The 24720-nt window shown below is 39.5% G+C and overlaps 2 protein-coding genes across 2 annotated transcripts; both read right to left on the reverse strand.

Moving 5' to 3' along the window:
- Positions 1–949: 949 nt before the first annotated feature.
- Positions 950–9256, reverse strand: slc25a33 (solute carrier family 25 member 33). The gene is made up of 7 exons (XM_079674206.1): positions 8989–9256; positions 7083–7256; positions 5782–5859; positions 3795–3895; positions 3339–3405; positions 2405–2685; positions 950–2300 (listed from the first exon to the last, which is right to left on the reverse strand). The coding sequence occupies exons 1-7, from the start codon at positions 9027–9029 to the stop codon at positions 2101–2103; spliced, it is 942 nt and encodes a 313-aa protein (XP_079530332.1). The 5' UTR covers positions 9030–9256; the 3' UTR covers positions 950–2100.
- Positions 9257–12422: 3166 nt separating this feature from the next.
- Positions 12423–24462, reverse strand: spsb1 (splA/ryanodine receptor domain and SOCS box containing 1). The gene is made up of 3 exons (XM_079673562.1): positions 24259–24462; positions 16540–17477; positions 12423–13968 (listed from the first exon to the last, which is right to left on the reverse strand). The coding sequence occupies exons 2-3, from the start codon at positions 17231–17233 to the stop codon at positions 13841–13843; spliced, it is 822 nt and encodes a 273-aa protein (XP_079529688.1). The 5' UTR covers positions 17234–17477; positions 24259–24462; the 3' UTR covers positions 12423–13840.
- Positions 24463–24720: the final 258 nt, after the last annotated feature.

Genomic DNA, 24720 nt, shown 5'->3' on the forward strand with positions numbered 1-24720 from the left:
GGGTGTCTTCTTATTCAATTTATTATTAATTAAGGTCACTTTGACATAAAATACTGAATATTATTTATGTTAATCAGGGTCATAAAGGCTTGATAACAACGTTGCAGCGTAATAGTAAAATGGCCTTTTTTCCTGTGCTATAAATGAAACACTGAACGTTGAAGCACAACAAGGGAATGTAGACTTAAAAAACACATAGACCTATTGTTCACGTTTCAGAGTGTGGAAAGAACAGACGGCAATAGGTAGCCTGCAATCAGTCATTATCCTTGACACAAATTACCATTTAGAAATTGAACACCAACACAAATCTCCCACTTCTCCGCCCTCCCAGTTAGACCTTGTTTGTCATGAGGCAGTTATTTCCAGTTGGAGAGAACAATGTGGATGAATCATACAAAAACCACACCAGGAAGAACACATCCATTATGCTGATTCATGTTGTGTAACAAGTCATTTCATAAACAAATTGAGCCAATAAGTCCCCTAAGGCGCGGTTCTTCTTCCAGTCTGAGATGACTAGACGTTCTCGTGCCTGGAAACATTGCGTTTTTTTCTTCTTTTTTTTGCATTTTAAGTACCTCATTTGTATCCATGATGGACTACGAGTCATCAGGAACAGAGTCACTTCCTCTTGAGCCCGTAACATTTTGTGAAGGCAGGAAAACGAAAACAGGATTCGGTCTGAAAGAGAACTGTGACCTATGACACATTGTCTTGGTGTGTAAACTAATTAAAATTAAACTCAAGATTCAAGACTGTGAACACTGCCAAAGGTAGCTCACAATTGATTTCCAACTTTAGGCAGATTACTTTTTGCATCCAGGTTATCTTTTTAACTTAATCTTGGTTAATGTGCACACATTTTATTTCCTCCATGATACTCAGTCATAAAAGTTTAGCTCTGAGTTCAACTGTGATTTAAAGGAATAGAGCGTGAAAAAGTCCATGGGGGTGAAAACTTTTATATGGTATTATGAGGAAGACTTGTTTCCAGATCGGAGAATGTATGTGAAGCAGGCATTACTGGAAAAAAACAGTAACACATCTCAACAATGAACAGTATGTGGATGAAAATTATTAGAAAAAACACATCCTGATGTTCAGTCCCAGCATTAACATACTACCATTCAAATAGAGAGCGAAGGAGAGCATTGACTGGACAGTTAAGGCTGGATAAATAAAAAATAGTCCCAAAAGGAGGAAAACATAGGTCAATTACAAGAGAACTCTTGACGTTATTTTTCAGTCAAATCTTCGCCAGATAGTAATACATCATTAAATGAAATCAACAGAATATTTGGACTTCAAAATAACCAGCCAACTAGTCCCTTGTGTATTGTGATGTTGTCATCTTTAAAGCGCAACAGTGCTCGGCTCTTCTGCTTTCATTACTTTTAGTAAAAGGTAGATTTTTGTATTGTCAACCACCAAGTAATAAAGTTTCTTGATGCATTTTATGGATCCATTGGTCGAATAAGCATCCATGCTCTCATAAGGTCTCTTTTCCTACAAAGAAAAACATACAGATACCCCTGTATAACTATATATATATTAATTAAAATATGATACATTTCTCTGTAATTCAAAATTCAAAACTCAAAACCAGCACATGGTATTTGTGAAACGGAAATCTCTAACTGATGTGCGTGCTCATTACATTGCAAGAAACAGCACTATTAGCACGTTATCTGAATTACTTCCCTTCATTAACTAAGAGAGTCAACCTGCGCAGTTATGTGTGGTGGTACACTGATAAAAATGAAACAAACACGGTAAAATAACAAAACATAAAATAATTTAATTAACTTAACACTAGTCTTCTAAAAAGATGACCTCTTTCACAGGTTTGGAGTTTTAATAAGTACCACAAAACTCCTTCAGTTATTTTTGATGAACTCCTAACAAGCTTTCAATAAAATAATATGTTTAGCTCTTTGGATAACAGTACAACCTGCTTCAGTTCCACCATAGAAGTCTCTGTAGCACCACATTAAACCCAGTTATGTGGTGCATTTTCAAGTCACTTTTCAAGCGTGTCATGGGCTTTTTGTGGCCTCCTTTGTTTGGCAGGAAGATCCCAACCAAAAAGCCTTCTCTTCACTTGGACTCTCCCAGCAGATGGACAATGAGTTCATAGCTGGAGAGGACGATGGCCGTGTTGGGGATTTGTCTGATGAGCTGTGGAATGAGTCCTCTATAAAAAGCTGCATAGCCTTCTTCCACCGCTATCAACCTCCCCGTCTGGAAGAAATATTTGTACTTGCTGCCTTCTTCACGCAGTCTTGTCCGAATGACCTCTATGGAGACAAACAAAAGAGGGCATAAGTCATTTCCATAAATACTTCTCCCTGGCATTATGTTGTGGATTTGCAAGAGATAAACATTGGATGTCAGTGTTTACCGTGAGGATAAGCAATGCAGGAAGCACAGCCCTTTGAAAAAGCAGCTGCCAACATCAGACCCAGGAAGACCGAGGCTCCCTTCTCCTTCTCATTGTTCGGGGAGTTGTATTGGTTCTTGGCGAGGTGTTTCTTCAGTGTCTCGTAGATGAGGAAGCAGATCATGGTCTCCGAGATGCCAGCATAGGATGCAGTCAGGCCTCGGTAGAAGCCCCGCACACCTTCTGTTTTGTGAACATAGCGGGCACACTGCAGTGCATTCATCTTCTTCTCTCCTTTGGCTCTGAAAGTCAAACCGGGCACGCTCATTAGTGCCAAAATTACATTTAACTGTTGATGATCATCTTATCTTTTTTTTTATATATATATATATATATATAAATATATAAATCATGCAGTCTACAAAATGCAAAAAAAATATGAATTGCTATCCCCAGAGCCTGAAAAGTCCCACAAACCAATTTTTCAACTTTCAACTCTTTGAGAAAGCATGTTACATCTTTGTTACATTCTTCTTTTCTTTTTTATGAATGTAGCCATAACTGAATTTAGTTGACATGATTCTATCTTTTTTCTCCCATCATTCAGAAAGACAACTATGTTGTGTTGCAGAACAGGTGTGAACAGACTTGAATGTCCTCACATGATACTACTACCCTGCTCTGTGTAAATATAGACTCTTATCCTGTGCACAGGACAGTACGTCAGCACTGTTTATTAATGGAGCTGGGTCACACGCTCAGTCTCACAAGCTGCATAACCCAAGGACACTGCCATGATGGCGGTCACGAGTAAAGGTTTCTAAAAAAGGTCACATTTTATGGAGTTCCTTCCCACACGCAGGGTCCCCTAAAATAAGTGAGGATTTTTTTTACACCCCTGAGCTAACAGTGTAAGCAGCACACACAGGACATGTGAAAGTAAGAGGATACACACCTTTTCTCCAGCTGCATCCTTGTCTTGACCATCCAGACAGGGTTCATCAGAGAGTTAGTAACGAAAGCTAAAGACGGATGACAAAAGAAGCATCTTCATATGCTGAGCATTGTAACAAAGGATTCATGTAATTCCTTCAATGTAACTCATAAATAAGTTGTACGGTGAGAAGTGCTGTTGTTGCACTCTAATTCACTGAAGGGAATTACAGCAGTATTACATCTGCAAAAATAATGCAGTCAAATGTACTTGCCCTGTCATAAATATAACCCTTTTCAAGCTAGTAATCATTTTATTGACTTGAAAATGGGTTGATGTTTTCATTTAACCACAGGTGGGACAAGGCAGTTAGGCTTTAAAATGATGTATCTTGAATTAGATTTTGGATATTGGATTACATTACATTTTACAGTCCTTTATGTGTATGTAACAAAGTCTAACTTGCAGCCTGCTCACCTGCAACACCAGCAGAGGACATGTGCACCAATCCACAATTAGGGACGAACAGCCCATTGAACATCTCTTTAGATTTCGAGTATGCTGCAAAGTAAATGGCTCTGAAAAACAGAGAACAAACTGGTGAGAACTCTATGCTGGAGTGGCTGTAAAGATTAACACATGGTGATTAAACAGGAGAGCACTTTTAATATGTGAATGTGGTTTTATAACAGCTTGGATATTATGTGATGATTTGTGATTTGTGTTGGCCTTTGACAGAGTGCATCCAGAGCAGTCTGTTTCCCGCTGCGTGCCCTGGCTTCTGGAAAAGACCGTCAGCTCACCAGAATGGGCTGAATAAGCACTGGGCAGCACCACAGAGACCCACAGCTGCCCTGAATGTGATCTAACCAAGCTGACCAGTGGAGAGAGTTGAATCGCTGGGCAAAGGATCACACTGCAGCTACTTATTAACTATGGGGAAAGTACATGTAACCCATGAACTTTTTCACTTTGACAGAGTCTCAAAGTCTAAATCAACAGTTTGTGACAAATGTTTCAGGACTCACTGTTTGTTCCTTATTATACTCTTGCTTTGGGGGAAAGGTGACTTCCAAGATTATTAACCACGAAACAGGGCAAAGTACTGACTATTTGTTGACACTTGAAAGGTAAAGTTCACATGGTAAACATATAAATGACCAAACTGTTGTGTTTGACTTAAGCCAGCCAATTATTATCCAGCCATCATAATTCCCTTCTCTGTCTGACGGTAAAACCTCAAACACAGTTCTTTATTGGTTCCACATCTTACGTGTCTCGTGTTCCGGGCTGGAATTTCAGATTGTTTCCATTTAAATATTGGTTACAAGTATGTAATCTAAAAATGTTTTGTAAATAAATAATTGTGAGAAATGTCAGCCCGGGTTTTCAAAAAAGCAAGAATTGCCTTCAAATGTCTTTTACAAAAGCCTAAGGAAATACATCTTTATGTCATATTTATGATCGAATAGCAGCAACTTTATCAATATTAGGAGCAAAATAGGCGTTTTTGTTTTTTTATAATCGACTTGCTGATTTGTCGACTAGTTGTTGCAGCTCTACTTGTGTTAAGAAGCTTAACCAAATAGAGTACCAGGGCCTCAAGCTGACAGACGCTGTAACCACCCTGGACTAAACCACTGACTCAAAAAACTCTTTAAAAAAGGCTAGAAGGGGAACTCGGAAGCTGTTGCCAGGACAACAGTCTATTGCTTTCACCCATTAAAGTAAAAAATATAAACACAGCCTCCTCCTTTTTGCTTTGTTTGGCAAGTAGGTGTGGTATGTTACATGGGGAAGTCTCCTGACAAATTAAAAACAACAGACTAACCCGCTGATTAAAGATATTATAGGAAAGGGTTTTCTATTAGTAGGCTCAACACAATTGTGACTAAATGCAAACAATGAAATATGTATGTTACTTTAAACAGAAACAAATATGAAAAAGAAAAGAGTCGTGTACAGAGCCATGGTCCATTGTCCAACAACACTTTTGTTAATACAATATCTGTATTTAGGAAATTGTAATTTAACTGTTTATGTACAATTGATGTTTTGCTATTTTTGTGTTTGGTTTAAAAGGATGATCATTTTTGTTTTCACTTCTTAACATAATTGTTAGTTACATAAGATGAGCTCTTTTTTGTTAATGTTTAGGTGGTTTTAGTGTGTTATGTTTGTTTGACTATTTGTGTGAGAAGAATAGCTAATGCTCATGCTAGTGCTAAAGGGAATCCTTACAAAGACAAAAACTTTTCCGGGAATCCTCCACTAAGCCGCACTCTGTGGCCTCCTTAACCGCTTGCTTTGTGGACTTTGTGTGTCCGTACACCAACAAGCAGGTATCATTGACACAGAGGTTGCCATGTAGATTCAGGACTTTGTTTAACAAAAGGGCGATTTGTAAGGCTGGTGGGGAGATGGGAGTGTATTGTAGTTAGTGCAGAAACTGAACTCACTGTACCTTGACGGGGCAACGCCAACAAGATTCGGCCCAAGACCACGGAAGAGTGATCTCGGCCCCTCTTTTTCAAGAATTGATCTGAAACAAAAAAGGGAACAATCATCAAAAACATGTTTATATAACAGAGATGTATTCATATACATGTTGAACTGTCTCTTTTATAGCAAAAGTCTGCCTAGGATTATCCCCACCTGCTCTATTAGGGGAATGTAAATGATAGCCTCTGCAAGCATCACAAGTTTAACGTGAGTCCTGTTCACTTGAGCTGGTTTTGCATAAGTTCAAACATGAAACCCAGTCTGCTCTCCGCATTGCTTGCCTTGTCACGTACGCCCAACAACCCCGACAGTTTTTTAAAACTCTTTGTAGGTAGTGAACTTGAACAACTCCAGATGCCTGGGATACAACTGTGTTTTGTGTTGAGGTATGTTTTACAAAACTTGTCTATACACATTCCACCTCTGTCTTACTGATACCCTACAGATCTTCTCTAAAAACATGTGTAAAAAAAACACAGAAATGCAGGTTTCAATGACTGGAGAAGGGGTTTAAGTTCCAGAATGTGTTTAACATAATTACAACTCTGCAAATGCAAACCATTGTCTAACGGCTCAAAAGTATATATTTTTTTATCGGCTTAAGAACATCGGGGAAAGATAGCTTCAGTTTTAAATCGTCAAGCCTGTATTTCTCAGTCCTCTCAGTGTAATACAACCCTGACCCAGCACTCAAACATTTCCTCCTTCATCTTGGCCCGCTGGGGGCTTCTAGTTTAAACCAACCAAAGCAGTTATACAAGGACGTTGATGAAAAACAAACACTTTTTTTAATGTGTTACTTAAGTTCCGGTAGAAAATTATGTTTTGTTCCATCCAAAACAGCTGGTTAAAGACACTTAATACGGACATGATACTGTGTACTTAATCCTCACACGCAAAGGGTTTGAAGCCTAAACAGTAAAACTAATAAAATAATTACGCAAATGACAATCTGTCAAAAGCATTTTTATGAACTAACTCAATATATTAGTACTAAACTATTCCAAACAATAACGGTTATTTTACAAATTTGTTACATGGACAACTCAGACATGCCTTAACAATGAGGTATTCACAGGTTAAAACTCAGCAGATCTTCACTACCTTCAGGTTAGTCCTTATAAAAAGAAATGTGCACCAGCTGTAAGGATGGAACACATTGTTCCTTTGTGGCAGGTAGAATAATACAATAATCTCTTGGGAAATACCACATAGCAAGCTGAAGCGCGGTTTTTCTAACAACAACAAAAACACTCCTCTTACCGTAGGACCTGTAGCAGCCCGGGTGTAACAGTCCCTGGTCGAATAACCCCGGTGCCGCTTAGGGTGCCAAGCTGCACCTGAAAAACAGGCCTGAGAGCGAAGCCTGAGGACTGCAACCGTGTCTTCAACACCTCCAGGGGGCAAGTGACGATGGCTCCCACCGTACCACTACACCTGCAAATAAAAATAAGGATGATTAGGATAAAAATCTTTAAAAATAGTAAGCAATATACCAAAAACAATGCATGTATGTATACTGTAAGTAGAATGGTTCTATTATTTGGAAGATTTCTCATTTCGCTTTTGACTGGAAGAGTGTGTTTTCCCTCTTAACACACACTGGCCAGGTGCAATTATGGTTAAAGATCAGTTACTGGCTCTGCAGGGAAAATATTCAGTTAACCTAGCACTGGTGCAGAAGGTTTTATGTGTCAGACGCTGTAATTGCACATGGTCAGTTTTTTGCGTGACGAAAGACTGGTTTAGATTGCACTTTTCCCATTTCAGCATTACACAGCGGCACATCCAAAGCCTTGTCTGGTACAATTTAAGAAGTCTGGGAGGGATAAGACAAAGCCCTCTGTAATGTTTGTGTCTGAGGGACAGAGTCAACCATGTAAGCCGAAGTAAAAAATTACCTGGTTATGAATTAACTGATCGTTAGTCACCTATCCAACCATGTCTGAGTGTTTTATCATTGAATATAGAGAAAACAGTTACACTTCCCATTACATTATTTTGAAAAACACATGCAATCATGTTGACAGAAACTGTGTGGACATCAATCGAGGGGGAACTGGTGGAGTCCTGTGAGAATGACAACGGGCCTGTAAAATGTAATTGGGTTAAGCATTAAATTAAGAATAGGTAGTAACTGGAAATCTACTAAAGGCTGTCATACAAGTTTGGCTGGTTTTCCGAGGTCACATAGTTCCTCTGTAGGTTCAACATACACTGGATACAGTTAAACTAAAAACAATCTGGTAATCAATTGAACTACCCTATTACAAATTTCCCTAATTTCAAGCTGTACACCCCTTTGCTCCATGTGCATAGATAAAGTTATATAAAACGTGAGCTGCAGTTATAACCTCAGGTTCATCATAACACTTCAAGGGTAAAATGGCGTCATTTTTATCAAGCCGAACGTGTTTTAAATGTGATCTTTGGGTCACCTGAAAGCCACAAAGCTCGCATACATAGCACAGCAAGTCTTCACATCATAACTGGGGGTTCACAAGGACGTTTTGACCAGGTGGTGATGATATGTTGGCACCGCTAGCATGAGGCTATGTACAGTATAGCTTTTCTGTTATGTAACTTCAAAGGGCACCGCATACAGCCTGACCAGTCTTGTGACTGCGCCACGTCCAGCCAACTTTCAGCCTTGAGTTACACAGAGTCAGGTTTTACATAGTGAACAATAGAGAACATACCGTTATTTGCATCACGAATGGGACATAGTTACCATGCTAACGGTAGCTATCAGGCGTTAGCAAACAGCTGTGCCACTGATGTTGCTGGGTGGTGCATTGTCACGGCAACAACGTTAACTAGATTTTTCCTTTAAAATGTTAAAATCAAACACAAACGTTGGCCCGAGCTTCAACCCAACCGTAGGCTTTAGTGTTAGCATTAAATCACCTGAAGGACACTGAAAAGAAACAGATGATAGATTGGCCAGATCTTGCTATGCTAACACGAGCTAGCTCCTGTTAGCATGCTAGCCGGCGGGTTTTTAAACCTGAAAACATGTTAGATAAACGAGTCATTTTTACATGGTTTCATACAGGGTTTTCAAAGAAGATACATGGCTAAAACACAACGTCGGCGGTACCTCTTCGTGTTTCATTTATCAGTGAGTTATTTATAACATTACTCCGGTTACTTGCGGTATGTGACTTACCCCCCGGCGAAGAGATTCAGCAGCGTGTCTTTCTGTGCCATCTTTTCCCTCTCACACAGCCACCATAGTCAAGTTATATATCGGGTTAAATAAGCGTCTGTATCAAATGACGGTTTAAGATCCCGGTGTGCTGCCGTTCACCTATCTCTCTGTACCGGCTCGGCGGACCTGTCAGTGGAGGCAGCGGCGACGGGGTGACCTGCTCCCGGTTTACGTCACAGGAGGGCCGGACGGGGGCGTTGTCCGTGACGTAGGGACATGTGCTCAGATCCTTGCGGTTGTTTAAAAATGTTGCACAATTACTATCTGCGAAAATAAAAGGTTCAAATAAAAACAACAGGAGAACAACAGGTTGTGTCATTGATTGAGTTGACTCACTGTTTCAAGTGTTATCATGTTATGTCTATGTGTTATGTCTGTCTATACAAAACACAAATCTTCCTTCACAACACTATTCTTACAATGAATTCTTCTTTTTTTACATTACATAATCATTTAGTATGTTTTGCTTTCCACGACTAGTATAGTTTACACATTTCAGAACACTTGACTTGTACATAGACTTTTTAATTTATTGTTAGTCATTGATGCTTTAAAATATTGATATATTTTATACAAACCAGTAAACATATTAGTTGTGTCTTTATTCATCAACTTTAATGTCCTTGTTTCAGATGTCTATTTCTGCGTGTACATTAAAAGCAATGCAAAAAGTGTCAAATTCCTTGTATGTACACATTCTGATTCTGATCATTTATTACAACACTATTCTTTTTAACTTTTCTAGTGACTTTAATATTAATGACTTCTAATAAGAATGTGCCATATCTTGATGAAAATATACATTTTTAAATTACATGTCACTTGTTAAACACTTTTATCAAAAGCGACTTACACACATTCAGTACTGTGGACAATCCCCAAAGGAGCAATTTGGGGTGAAGTGTCTCGTCCAGGGACACAACAACATGCTGACTTCGAAGTCCAGCACACTATCCACTGAGCCACGGCCTCCCTCCACATTTGATAATCCGTCTCATCAGCCAAAACATTTCCATCAGATCAGTTATCACATCTTGCTGTTAGTAGTTGCTTTATCAGCTTTACACGCCGTCCAACTCTTAGTCTACCTGTAATAATGTTGTTCCTCTGATAAGAAAGGGACATAGGTCGATAAACAAAAATCTAGAACAATAACCCATGCTTTTTTTTAGCAGGGCAACAAAGACCTTGGAGAAGAAATATGACTCCAAGCCTGTTAACTGTGCCATAATGGACATGTGATGTTATGGTATGTTGTGTGAACCAATGAGCGGTGTGCAATTAAAGTTGGCAACTCTTTAACCCTGATATCTAGGCTTTAAATCTACAAGAAGTCACTATCACCTTGTTTGTCTTTTTTATCCGTGTCATTATGTCAAAAGAGTCTCGCCAAACCATCCGTGCTTGCTTTATGCACTATTTGAAATCATAACATATTTTTCATCCTGAGTTGACAGTGTACATTCATTCTGTTATTTGCATGTAAACAAAGTGGGTGTGAGCAATGAAGTGCATTTCACAAATTGCACGATTAGGTGTGGGTGTCTCGCCCAAATCAACGCTTTGTCATTGAATGCAACAGAGCGGTTAAAACTGAGTACACTTATATAAGCAATTAGCCTAAATACAATATTGAGATATTTGTACTTCATTTAAGTATTTGTTTTTGATCTCACTTCACACATGTATACTCCACTATATTTCAGAATGTCTATACTAGTTCTGGTTACTTGTAAAAATGTTCACATATAAAATCATATAGGTGTGGTTATGAAAAATTACAAATTTGAATATATAACACTAAACCAGGGAATCCCAACCTTTTGGATCCCAAGACAAAATATACAAAATGTGTGTCTGGTAAGAGTTTCTTGTCACAATTCAGATGTTGCAGTGAAATCAATGAGACATTTCCCTTCTTAACGTCTTAGATGGTTTCATTTAAAACCTGTTTGAGACTCAAGAGGAAATAGTATCCAGTTTCAGTGTGAATTCTAAACTGTCTAAAATGTTTGGAGACTTTATTTTTCCTTATTTCCTCCTCCATTAATAATCCCATGACCTACCTCCTGCAGCTACAGCTGTAAATGCTTCTTAAACATTTATGCATCAGTATAAACAATCTCCTAATTTAATTTATAATAATTGAATAAATCACAAGGGAAACAGTACATTTTTCTGATGATATGTATCAGAAATAATCTTGAATGCAGGACTTGTATTGAAGCACTTTTACAATTAAAGGATCTGAATACTAGTTAAACTGCTGATTATCAGTCACATTAGGATTTATGTTGCTCACGCTCAACAATAAGACTGAGATCTTCACTTGTTCATGAAGTTGTGTGAAAATTGCAAATGCTGACACCAAGTGACCAAACATGATATACATTTTTTTTTTTTAAATAATTTTGTTGTCTCCTTTAACATTTTTAGGTTGCAGCTGCAATTTAGATCCTTTTTGGGGGCTTCTGAAAACTCTTGAGTTTCCTTTATCAGCTGCTGAACATGACGTACATCTGTGCAAGCAAATACACTTAGCTGAACCTAATCCTGTGCCTCATATTGAAAGCTAAACCATTACAAGGATTAAAGTGTCTCAGCTTCTGTATCAGTGAAACTGTCATAGCTGGAGACACTAATACCCCCCTGCCCTCACTCAACTCCCTGCCCCATTTTATATTGGTTTCCCTCAGTGCTTGTATCGTGTACATTTAAAAGCATCTCTCTCTCAGGTTTAAAGTGTGAGGTTATTTTTTTTTTTCTTTGCTTGCAATTTAATGTAACCCAATGTAACATAATATTCAAACAAGTTTATTTAGGTGGTGATTATATTGTTTGAGGAAATAGTTTGTGGCAGCAAGTAGAGGAAACACTTTGGAGCAGGAGACATTTCCCATCAGAATCTAACCGACTTTTAGAAAGGAAGGAGTTACCTTCTGGAAATATAATTTAATGAGGGCCCTGTACTATTTATGGCGGGAACTGTAGGGATCAAAGGATTTGGTTACTGAAAGCTAATGTTCCACATTGACTGGGTGGTGAAACTAAAATGTGTTGAATAAAATAACTCTTTATTTTTTAACACATTTTAAGAGTGGATTATGATGTTTGCATGGTAAATACAGTGTTGTGTGAGAGTTTAGAAAGATCATTTCAAAAAGGACTTCAAAATAATGTTTTGGTAACCATTGTCGCATAGTGCATCAAATGAATTCAATGTAATATGACTGCAAGTTATAAACTGCCTTAAAAGTGTAATGCCTTTATTTTATCAGAATAATTCTGCTGAAACCATCATTTGCATAAATTACAACTAAAATGTTGGCTTTCCCCTATAGCTTGTTGACATTTCTCACAGTAGATTTCTGTAGAATGCACAATACACAACATAAACTTTGAAATAAACTTTAATAGATACTTACAAACAAATCTACAACAAGGAATACAAATAAAATGGAAGCGGCAAGCAAGGAAAATAGAGTGTGGCGCAGTCTGTCCGCATCCAGCTGAGTGCTGAATAAGGACCCTACCTGCACATTTAAAAAATACTAATAAACAGGTCTATGATTTGGCATCTGACAATCTGATCTTTTATTACATTTGTGCAGCACTTTGTGCGGATTGTCTTTTTCTGTCGTCATGGTGCCCTAAATCTGAAGTTTGGATATTCAGGCACATTAGCCATTTACCCATTTGTCTGCTTCCCAAACCCCCTTTACATGTCACAAAACACAAACACTACATCAATGGTTCTCAGCTATGTGCCTTTGAGACCCAAGAGTAGCAGGTTTTCATTGCAAAGAACCACTTCAGTGGACATTTCATTGGTTAGTTTCCACTCTCTGGCTGAATATGTGCAAACCAGTGAAATCAGCTGATGGAGAGACTGGTTGAATTAAAAAAACATACATCTGCACTCTTGGGCCCGTTCAGCATGTGGTTGAAATCTACTGCACTACAAGAAGCAGGAGTGACCGATTTAAAAAAAAGACATGATTGTAATGAGAAATATTTCCTGCAGATGCATGCTACAAATAATCACAGTGACATTATCCTTCTGTTAAAATTTCTGCTGATGTTGTTCCTGTCAGATGTATTGATGCGAAGCACACTTCCACATTAGAGAGGCCTTACAATGCAGTGGGAGTCGGAGCTGCTCTTCAGCTGCCTCACAGTGCATTCATCCACACTGCACTACGGACTCATTATGGGGTGGTCAGTATCTCCTGTCTGTGTTCCACAATTTAATCTAGTATTCATTTAAAAAAACAAAAAAACATAATTTCTACAAGCAACTACGATTTTATGTTATAATTCTCAATGTGAGAGGTTGACGTGTGTGTTCTGCCACCTTGTGGTCAGATGCTGTCAGTTCGGCACCAAATCCAAAAGTTTGATTTCCATCACACAATTTAAGCTAAATCAATAACAATTTAAAAGGCTACAATATATAAACTCATAATCTTTAAGCCTAGGGGACCAAGAAGAGATACCGACCCCATGTGCCACATCAACCTAAAAACTCAGAGGTACACCAACATGGTGACTGTCAGGGCATCGTCTGGATCAGCATGTGCATAGTGCTCAGTGATTCCTGATTTGATAAAGTTAGAGAATACAATTGCAAAGAGTCATAAAAACAGCATAAGAAACTCAAACTGTGTCCAAGACACAGAAGCATACTTGAAAGCTGAGTCAGTCTTTGAGGCTTGAGCAATGTTGTCAAACGGGTTCAACCCCAGAAGGATCCCAGAGAAACAGGAGAAGGAGATGAGGGTGTGCTGAGGGGGTGTTACTGTCCGCGGTGTCATTGGTAGAGCAGGTAGTTCTTGAGAGACTCCGGCAAGGGCAATCTATGGATTTCAACCAGGCGCTCTTTTCCTAATGCCACCCTCACCGAACGCCTACACAGGTCCATCAGAGAGAGGGGTTCAGCTGCAGGGAGACAAGAGGGGGAGAGGGGTGAGAGCATGTTTGGTGTGTCAGAAAGCAGTGTGTATATGTGAATATCCTTAGTTTACTTCTGTAACATAATTACATCACTATGCAACACTCACACTTCTATTGGCTGCGCTCTTACATATTGTACAAGGGGTGGGACCTCTGTTAAGCGGTTGACAAAGTATAAATGAGCTGGCCAGCTAACCAATCAGAGCAGACTGGGCTCTGGTTTTAAAAAGAGGTTGAAGAGAGGTGATGCAGCACAGGCAATGAGAAAAAAAACAAACCTTTTTGAACATTAAAGTGTGTAAACATGTTAAAGTAGAAGCAAAAATACAATTATGAAATCTGAAAATAAGCACAATAGGGCCCATTAACCAAACTAAAAGAAAGGACTACATCATTGGATTGTTGTAATACTTTCACCACTTCACCTTGCCGTCATTCAACCCTTTTGACATGGAACTTAAAGGGATATATGCACCAAGCCTAAAACTAAGCCTCCCAACTCCATTGACGAAAACAGTCATTTCACCTTGTGAGTAACTCTGTGACGTCATTACAAACTCATTCATTCCGAGATCAAATCTTTTTTTTTTACAAAAAATGAGTCAGAGTGGTGATTTCAGTTCTCCGTCTGAGATGGATGTCTGACAGTAAATATTATAAACAGAATACACTTAAACTGATCTTGATCTTTTCTTTAGGTGGCTAAAGTATGTTTTGCTGCCGCCCTTTAACACTTTGTGTCTGGTTGCATGCTGACGTCATCTACCTTAGTCAATACACCGACTATAGATAAGTACCTCCTACCACCTCACTTCAAAAGTACAAAACCAGAGCTTTTCACTGACAAAAGTGAGAGGACTGTGTATATAGTACACAAGAATAAAAAAAAAAGAATAAAAAAAAAGGGAGCACAGAGAATGCTTGGCCTCCAATCAAAATTCGAATGAAATAGCATTATAACCTTTGTCATCCATGTTCATGATTAATCATATTGGGACATAAATTCAGTTTTGTGTAATACGACCCCATTCAATTACGATATTACATTGAAGCAATTTTTGCTTTGAAAGACGGAAAGAAAGTTGAAGGTTAAAAATAACTAAAATAAAAAATAAAAAAAGTATTGGCCTGGGTTATGTGGAGGAAGGATATCCAAAGCGGAAGGTCACAGTGATGTCCATTCTGAAGTATTGAAACGGACCAAACGTCCGTCTGTGCTTTGAATCTCTCCCTCCTGTTAGGAGTAAGTATTAGGATGATATATTAAAACTATGTAATTTAGCAAATGTCTTTATTGTAGTTTACAAAGATTTAGGAGTGGGGTAACGCTTGAGGTACTTTGCTCTATAGTTCTGTTATTTGTACAAATTAAAGTCATTTGTCATTAAAAATATATTTCTCATTTTGTACTGCTTGTCAGCAAACATTGTGATGTATATTTAGGCTTTCCATTGCAGTGCGATATGAGTGTCAGTATCTGTGCAAAAACACCATCTTACTTAGAGGAATATGTACATTTTTTTGCACTTTTAATGTAATAAGCCAACAAATTATTTAGCTGAATAGCCAGAGGATTAACTACATTTGGAGAGATAAACAGCCTTTAGGATCAGGGTTTCCCCCTCTCAGCAACAGTAAGAGGAATGTCATATCAAATTGGATCTGGCTTTTATGCATATCTCTGCATCTGTAGAGCTTCTTTTCCATAGGCCTAAAGTAGGTCGAGGGATCCGAGCTGAACATAAAAATCTAATGAGCACATGGCACTTGGGACATGCGGGTAGTAGAGCATGTGTTCATGAGAACCTATGTCTCATTTAAAGATCATAACCCTTTTACCATTAACCTTTGCCATTGAACAAATTAAAATAATGCTGCCTTTGTCTTGGGGAAATTCAAGTTGCTTGTATGTTTTCTTCCATATAAAATAAAGATCATTTGATGTTTTTAAAGACATAAAACACTGACCGAGGCATCATACCCAAGTTTAAAATCCCCAAGACAAAGTACAGTTGATAGCTAAATCAATGGCAAGTTACAGTCTGAGATATATCTGTTATCTCCCTACTAAAATCAGGTCGGTGACATCATTCTCATGTGAGAAAAAGATTAATCATAGAACAGTTACATATTAATGATATGTAATCTGGACTGTCAGCCAATAATACAAATATGTCACATTTACAACTTCGGCCATACTGATTTAAAATCTGACCTACAGTAACCTTCTGCAGATACACGTCCTGCTTCGACAGTATGGCAAACCATAAACTGTCCACCTTTGTTTTTTACATCAATAAATTCAGCCAGTGGTTGTTAAAGAGTTGGACACAATCACAACTGGGACCAACTCGTTGTTTTGCAAGTCACAAGTAAATCTTTGCAGGTCCCAAGTCATGTATTGAATGCTAAACCTTTCCAGTGTTCACACATTTTGACCCACACATTTTCAATACTGCATTTTTTAAAGGCCACAGCTTTGGTAAACACGTATTGCAAAACACTCCCGCTCATGAAATAAAAGAAAATGTTAAAACGGTGAAGGTTTATACTTACGATCGAGTCCATTTATGTACCGGATTCTTATTTCACAGTGTCCCCACACGGCGCTCACCACTGGGTACAGCTTCCTGCCCTTTAGTCCTCTGAATGCCACCCCTAGATAATGTCCATCCACTATGTAACCCAGCGTCCCCTCATCCATGTCCAAGACTACTAAAAGGGAGTCTGGTATTATGAAGGTGTCGTCTGGCTCGAGGAAGGCCGGGTAGGTTTTTCCTGGGTGATTCTTGCCGTCGTGGTAGAGTTTACTCCGGCACAGGTCCCAGCCCCAGGACTCGGCGTTGCTTCCTACCAAGGCTGTGTAGCCCACCGAGTGTAGCAGGGCCTCGCTCGTAGCCACTCCCACCACAGCGTGCGTGCCCCTCTGGCGCATAGCCCAGCTGATCTCCCACACATGCAGTCCCCGTGTGTAGCCAACGCAGCCTCGGATGGCGTCCGTGCTCTGCGCCACAGGGTGTCTGTGAAACACCAGCTTGTTGTCATCTTTCACGAAGATGTTGAGCGAGCGGTCGTCGTTGTTCCACGAGTGCTGACCCTGGACGTCCCCGCTGGCCGGCGGCATGTCCAGCAGCAGGTCCAGACGAGACGGCTTGGTGTGACTCAGGGCCTGCAGCTCCAGCTTCAGGGGGCTGAACGCCGGGTCCCGCATATCAATGGTTTTGATGCCACCTGGGACTTTTTGCCCCATGCTCTGGATGGTTATAGCAGCACCCTCTTCCTCCTCTTCCTCCGCCCCTTCCTCCGCCTCTTCCTCCGCCTCTTCCTCCGCCTCTTCCTCCGCCTCCCCCCTCCTCAAAGACTAATGGGGGGAGTAATCAAACACAGACCCTCTCCTCCACTGTGCTCCAGCAACCTAGGTAACAGGTTTGTTGCTCCACTGAGTCACTAGCAGCACACTGCAAAGGTCACACCAGGTGTTGTTTGAAGCCTTCCTGAAGAGATTAAAGGAAATGAAAGCAGATAAGACAAACCAGTTCATTATTAACTAGGCTTAAAGGCAATCTTTTGGTTTGGAGCAGGACATGTTGGCATGAGATCCTACAAAACATCCTAAGTATGCCTTTTGGAAATGTTAGAGTGCATGTTTAATGGTAAATTCACTCAATGGTTTAACTACATTCAGTTCTATAACAGTAGACAACAGATTATAGCTGCGGGGCTGTTAAGCAGCCTCAAAAGTGGCTTTGTTTTCATGTGATGTTTAGTGTATAGAAACATAAAGAAGACAGTGTCCCATGAACTCAGGAGACAGAAATACAGATTTGCATGGATAACATTATCCTTAAAAAAGTCAAGAAAACATCCATCTGCTGACCAAGGCATACAATCACTGTGACCTATCTGAAATTAATCTAAAGTCGGAATCACTCAGACTGCGTTCCCTCCCTGGCAGTTCACTTTAACGTCTAGCCAACCAAGAAAGACGAGACCAACAAGTTCCTGCCACTCAGCTGTCATAAACACTTCTCCGATGATTGAAAAGGTTAATGGATTAGACCATTTACAGAGTGGCCAAATTCCAATGAGCAGTTGAAAGGCTGCTGTTGACATAAAACAGACGGTGTCTGCACAGCAGACAAAAACTGTCTAAACACATAATAATGTATACATTGTAAGCCATCGGCTTACTATTAGTAGGCTACTATTGATAATAGAAATATTATGCATTGGCGTCGTTAGGTACTTTTAAATTGTCAAGCATTGAATAACCTGAATAAGCCAAGAACAAGCAGTCCTGTCTGTTTCTGTACTCAAATCGATTTTCCTAAAAAAAAAAATATTTGCAAAATGTATGACATCCCGTGATAAAAAAAGGGTTATTTTTATCCATAAATAATGGCATTTTCATACGCCTTACAATGTCAGCGAACACAATTAATAAAAAGTGCCTGCTTTAAAATAATAGTTTAGCAAGACAGAAAAACATTTTTTTAATAAATGGTCTTTATGATTTCCTTCAGTAAAGAACAAACATGTCAAGCCTTCTCAAAAACAAACAACCTAGTGTTATTCGCCTGGACATATTCAATCTGTGTTATTATACTTTCACAGATGTGCAACATGTTTTTGGACAAAACATATCATGGTATCAACTAAAAAAGTTATGACCAATTTTGCCTAATGTGGCATCATTCTAGCACAATTACAGATAAACAAAAATAATGTTAAGCATATCAGTGGGACATTTTTAACATGAATTCAAACCTTATTTTTAGATCAAGCAGATGTACAAAATCTAGAACAATGTCTGACAGCAGTCTATATTAATCCTTTTATTATCATCATAAGTTCCTTTATTAGGAGCAGTTTATTTAACAATCATTTCCATTGAGGGTTTGGAGCTCTACATTTCTAACGGGTAAACACCCATGTTATGATGTGCTACTTTTTTTTGCTAAGCGAGTCATTTAGGATTGGGGCACACAAACAACATGAAACAAACATTAAACCTGATTTGATTAGTTGTCCTCAGTTCAAAACATTACGTCTCCGCCAACTTTTCTTGATAAAGCAGATACAATCCTAGAATTTGTGATAAGATAATGCATATAATTTGGCCCGGAAAGCTAATAAACATGAAAAGGCCCCAGCCCTTCACGGACCGACACGTTTCAGCTACTATTCCCACAACCTCCAAAAATAGGAGGAAAAAGAGAGAGGGGAAAACTCAAGCCATTTCTTATTATATGGTTGTCTAGTCAGAGGGAAACAGGAAAAGCAGTTAAAAAAACGTCTGGCTTGAGGGAGACATGGCTTTTATGAGGCAGGAACAGAATTAGGGAGCGGAGAAACTTCACAATAAAAGCCTGATTAAATCCTGTAGTGCTTTACTTCACCATCTCCATTACAATAGACCACAGTGGTTTGGGGGCACTTCCTGGGGAGCCTAAATACTTTTAAAACAACATATAACTTGTGTTTACATTTGAATTAAAAGTAAACTAATTAAAACCCCAATGGGATTAGCTCAGGTCAAAGTCAGGGCATTTGTGAAAAGGGATAATTGTTTGTTCTGAAATTCCTAATTAGGTATCAATATCAAACAGATAATACGACTTTTTGAGGCCCCGGGTGTGACTACACTGTAAAAAATGCTGCTCCAAAAACAAGTTAAAAAGTAATGAAAACAGGATGTTTTCACTTGAAATAAGTAGAAAAGTTCAAATGTGCTTGATAAGATTTCTTGAAATAAGAAGGGATATTTAGATCAATCAGATCTTGTAATTAGCTGGGAGAACTTATTTTGAACTATATTTTACCAGAATCAGGAACTGTTGTGTTACAAAATAAGCCGCAAATGGTCAAAAGTGTTGTGTTTTCTGATGTTAGTTGGTGATTTTCTAATAAATATGTAAAAACATATGTGTTTTATCTGAGCTACAACTCAAAATAAGATTATTTGACTTAAAAAGGTCCCATGTCATGCTTTTCTGGTTACTACCCGTCCCCTTGTGTGTTATGTAGCTTTTTCTGCATGTAAACAATCTGCAGAGTCACAAACCCTGAAAGTACACCCTGTAGCGAGTAAAACTCTAACACAGAAAATACTTGTCTATGCTGCCCCAGAACGCCTCGTTGGAGATTTCTCTTTTTCTTCCTGGGTACAGTGACGTAACGTCCGCGGAGCCGTTACGTTAAGTCCGCGGATTGGTCCAAATCCGGACTTCCTCACACAAACACACTCAATCTTTTCTCAGCTGCAGCTCTGCCGATTTCTCCGCCTGAGACGGCGGGATCCGGCGAGGCTGTGTTTGAGCACACACACAAACTCCCAGCCAGGCTGCGGGTGTGTGTGTGTGTGTGTGTGTGTGTGCTCGGGCTGGGTTTCGCTGTTTCACAGACGGTCACTGGGCTCACAAGGAGGGCATGGTGCAGGAGCTCCAACAAGCCGTTTAGGACAGAGTGAATACACATACTATCAGGGCTCGACATTAAGGACTGCCCGATGGCCATCTAGTATTTAGCTCGGGCCATGAAGCCTCACCTGCTGGTTGCCCGATCGGGCAATCTATTATACCAGTATCATGCAGCTCGCGGATCCAGTAATGAGTAAAACTAAAACATATCTATAACTAGTTTAGGTAGTTTGGAAGGTAATTAAAATAGCTACGTGTGATATTCTAACCTGAAGTGTGTGTTTCGTTCCGCTCACCGCTGCATGTGATCATGCAGAGCTGCGTGTCGACTCGTCAGCAGCAGCTGATCTCTCTCTCCCGTCAGATTAGACTTCACTCGCGTTTATGTCCATATCGATCAGATCCAGCTACTTTTAGCTAATGATATGACTACCTGCTTATTAAAAGACACCGTGACCTAAACAATAAGTGTCGCTATGCAACTGGGTGATGCCACAAAGTATAGCGCAGCATTATGCATTTGTTTACATGCCCACCGGAACCCCGAGGCATTAGCAACAGATCAACGCACAATCAACCCATACAGCACATCTCTTTCTCCACATTAAGTGTTACACATTAGAATTGACTACTCTTGTCTGTCACATACTCTTCTTGTCTGTCACATTAGTGGCGCAACTGAAGCGGTATTGGGCTAAAGGGAAATTAATTTGACCTGACATTTTGACCGAAGAGATTTAGATTTGCTTGCCAACGGGAACTCTGACGTCGCCATTGTGTGTGCTTCGCGGATGCACTCGGCTGCTCGGGTCTGCTCGGTCAGCTTCTGGATGAGGAGGCATTCCTTCGACCAACTTACAGTGGATAACATTACAAACATTTTTAACAGGGGCCATAATAGCGTAAATAATGTTTGTTTTGGCAGTTACAACTGAATGTAATGTTTTCTACTTTTTTACATCTGGGAAGGCATTTGACTTCATCAGATGGAAAGTGTCTTGACCAACAGCTTAAGTATTTCTTATAGCTATGCAGGGCATGCAAGCAAGCAAACACAAACAAGTGAAATGAAGAATACAATTGAAATTGTAATATTGTGGTGGTTCATCTTATAATTCAGTCTATAGAATGCACCAGACAGCATCTAAGACCTGCAAAAATCTAAATGTTCAAGGGGGAGGCCCCCAGAACCCTTCGTGCGTCATTTCGTCCGCGCGCATTTTTCAGGGCAATCTCTATTGGGCTCAGGGCCATCTGTAAATTAGCTTAGATGGCCCACAGGGCCATCTCCCAAAATCCTTAATGTCATGCACTGTAATATACAGAGATGTTGTATGAGAAACCAATGAGATTTTGGAAAATTGCACAATATAAATCTATTCTAGTAGACCTCAACAATGGAATTATGATCAGTAGAAATGGCCATGACAGGACCTTTAAGAAGATGATGCAATGATTGTCTAAAAACAAGACCTGATATCTCACTGCATTGTTACTTCCGAAGTTATGTCTTATAATCAGGTGTAAAGAAATATTCTGACTAGATATTAGACAAATATACTTGGCAAGATTTTTTGTTTTTGTAGTGTTCTGCTGCTCTTTGGTCTCGGTACAACTGCCTGGGTTGAAGCTTGGCTGAAGAGGGCATTGTGTAATGTGGAAAATTGTGCTGCAGTGCTGGGAAGGCCACTCTAATTGAATTGTAGACAAGAGTTCATTGAGAAGTGCTTTGGCTCTTCTTCTAATGCAAGTAAACAACCATTTAAATGGGTCATGTCTCTTCAGTAATTGAAAAACAGGAGGGAAGAAAAAGCAAGCAGCGGGTGGCCAGCATCTGAATGTAAACAATCTCTTTTTCAATGCCTGTCCAGTATTCAGGGCGAGTGAAACATGTTCATTTGCACAGCCTTTGAGCTAGGAGTTTACCATTCCTCCCCCCGTCGTGGCAAAGGGCCACCTTAACACGCAACAACAACATGCTCTAGTAAATCAAAACTAAAAGAACAACAACATATCTTCCCACATTTGCCTTGAAATTTAAAACAAACCTACCAACTAGTAGAATAAAAACAATGTGGCGGTAGGGGATACATTTGAGATGGGATCCTGGCCTGGCCTGGTTGGGGGCTCCTGGGCCCCCGGGTTGGTTTGGAGCTTATTAAAATGCATGAAAGGAAGGGCTTGTTGGATTTGCTGAGCCAAGGAAACACTTGTCTCTATTGTAGACCCAATTTAGACCGGGCCCACCTGAACTTAAGCCCGAGCTTGTTTGTTGACCTGCTGAGTGCATAAAGCTTAAGGTTCATCAAAGACAGTCATCCATTGTATCCATACACCACTTATGAGTGTATAAAACTGTTGGTGAATATAAAACAGTTGTTATGTCCTAATTCAATTAAAACTAGGTTTGAGTCTTGAAAGGGGCTAATTTGACACTTTTTTTAAATCAGTTACAAACAAGTCACAAAAATAAAACAAGAAACCACATAACATTACAATCACTGAAGACAATATATTCACTTCACTTGTGTACTTGGTTTAATATCCATATTTGATTTTATTATTTAAATCTGTAGGACTGTGTCTTCATTAAATGGGTACAATTTGTATTCACTCTTCAGGAAATGGTTGGTTTCACAGACAATGTTGTTGGCAAGACTTCAATAGGTATCTATTCTACAGTGGCTGACTCAAGGGGTTGTCATACAGATTTTCATTTGGTGGAGCAGTTTTGACTTTTGTCAAAAATGGTATAGACCTTTGTATCATGTAGTACTATAATTCTGTTGAAAATTCATATTCACAGAATTAAAAGAACAAATTAAGTATGCGTCTACTTTCCACAAAAGACCTTAAGCGGGGGAAGAAAATACATTTCTTTGTTTTGTCCTTTGCAGACCGATTCAATGTGATCACACATTTGAAACAACGAAAAGTACATAACCAGTAACTCAGTAGATGTACTCATACTAGTGTACTTAAGTCAAATGTTGAGGTACTTTACTTGTGTATTTATATTTTCTGCTACTTGTACTTGACTACAATTCAGAGGTAAATTGTGTGCTTATATTGGTGTCGACCATAATCTTTAGTTACTCCTGGAGTAAAATTCACAAGCTACCCTGCAGCATACAAAGTGATTAAAACTAGCTGCACCTTTAACAACACTTTAATGCATCAATAGTTATAATCAAAACATCTTATTCTGAAATGGGTTGACTTGCATAATGAGTACTTTAAGTATATTTTGATGCTATTACTTGTGTACTTTTACTTGAGTAGTATTTTGAATGCAAGACTTAAGTATGTATTTGTGAGTATTCCTACACTCTGCTACTTCTACTTTGTCTTAAGTACAAGAACTGAGTACTTCTCCCACCTCTACTCAAGTACCAGCAGAGTTTATGAAGGCCTTCTGTACAAGTTAACCCATAATAGCTCGTCGTGCTAGCTTATGGAAAAGCAGTCCGATCTTCACATAAACTAGTGGGCCAGGTAGCCGTGTGGGCTCCACCTGGCTCCAGCCATGTCCGCGCGACCACAGCCAGGACACAGGACAGAAGCAGCGCGTGAACCCAACGGTACCAGCCGCTGATTTGGAACGTTGTTTGAGTTCACCTGGAGCGTTCGGTACTTACACAACAAGCAGCACAAACCGTGTTAGCAGGAACAGCAACAAACACGGCTCATGTTAATGAGGAGACAAAACAACTCCTTTTAAACTGCAAGTATGGGAAATGACAACCCTTAGCGGGTGTTGTTTTCGACATCGAGTATGTAAATTTGATGTACATTTAGAGAAACACTGCAACCGAAACAAGCGCTTCGGCAGCCAACAGGAGGGGGAGAAACAAACCTGGTTTAGTTGGGACACAACAGACAGGATGAGACGGGGAGGCTTCAGAGGCTTCACCTACTCCATCGTAGTTTTCCGTTTCCTTATCGTCTTACCTTTTAGCATTTCAGGCTGGACATGAATTAGTTGAAATGATGATGGCTGCTCTCTAACATCTCTCGCATCACGTGATAAAATGCTCCCAGCTGCTATGCTAGATTAGGACCTCCCTACAGACGGGCTGCTGCCCGAGCGAAGTCAGCTTCATGTTGGTATTGCAGTTTATGCGGATGTGATTTTTTTTGGGTAGAAACTAAAACACATTTCAATTTCAATATAGCCATGTAAATTACTTACTTACTAATTGTAATTCTAAATCTTTAAACATTTGTATGGAAGTTCTCCAATATTTCCCAAAAGTATAAAGTAACCGCAGTATACCATACTGTCACAATTAGAATACAATATAAATATAGAATGGAA

This window comes from Notothenia rossii (assembly GCF_949606895.1).
Source record: "Notothenia rossii genome assembly, chromosome: 4".
NCBI lineage: Eukaryota > Metazoa > Chordata > Actinopteri > Perciformes > Nototheniidae > Notothenia > Notothenia rossii.

Coding starts and splice junctions, on each gene's coding strand:
- spsb1 (XM_079673562.1), bottom strand. CDS start 17,233: ATGGGGCAAAAAGTCCCAGGTGGCATCAAAACCATTGATATGCGGGAC. Junction 13,969..16,539: donor GTACATAAATGGACTCGATC/GTAAGTATAAAC, acceptor GTCTCCCTGCAG/CTGAACCCCTCTCTCTGATG.
- slc25a33 (XM_079674206.1), bottom strand. CDS start 9,029: ATGGCACAGAAAGACACGCTGCTGAATCTCTTCGCCGGGGG. Junction 3,406..3,794: donor GTCCTCTGCTGGTGTTGCAG/GTGAGCAGGCTG, acceptor ATCCGTCTTTAG/CTTTCGTTACTAACTCTCTG. Junction 2,301..2,404: donor CTGCATTGCTTATCCTCACG/GTAAACACTGAC, acceptor TTGTCTCCATAG/AGGTCATTCGGACAAGACTG.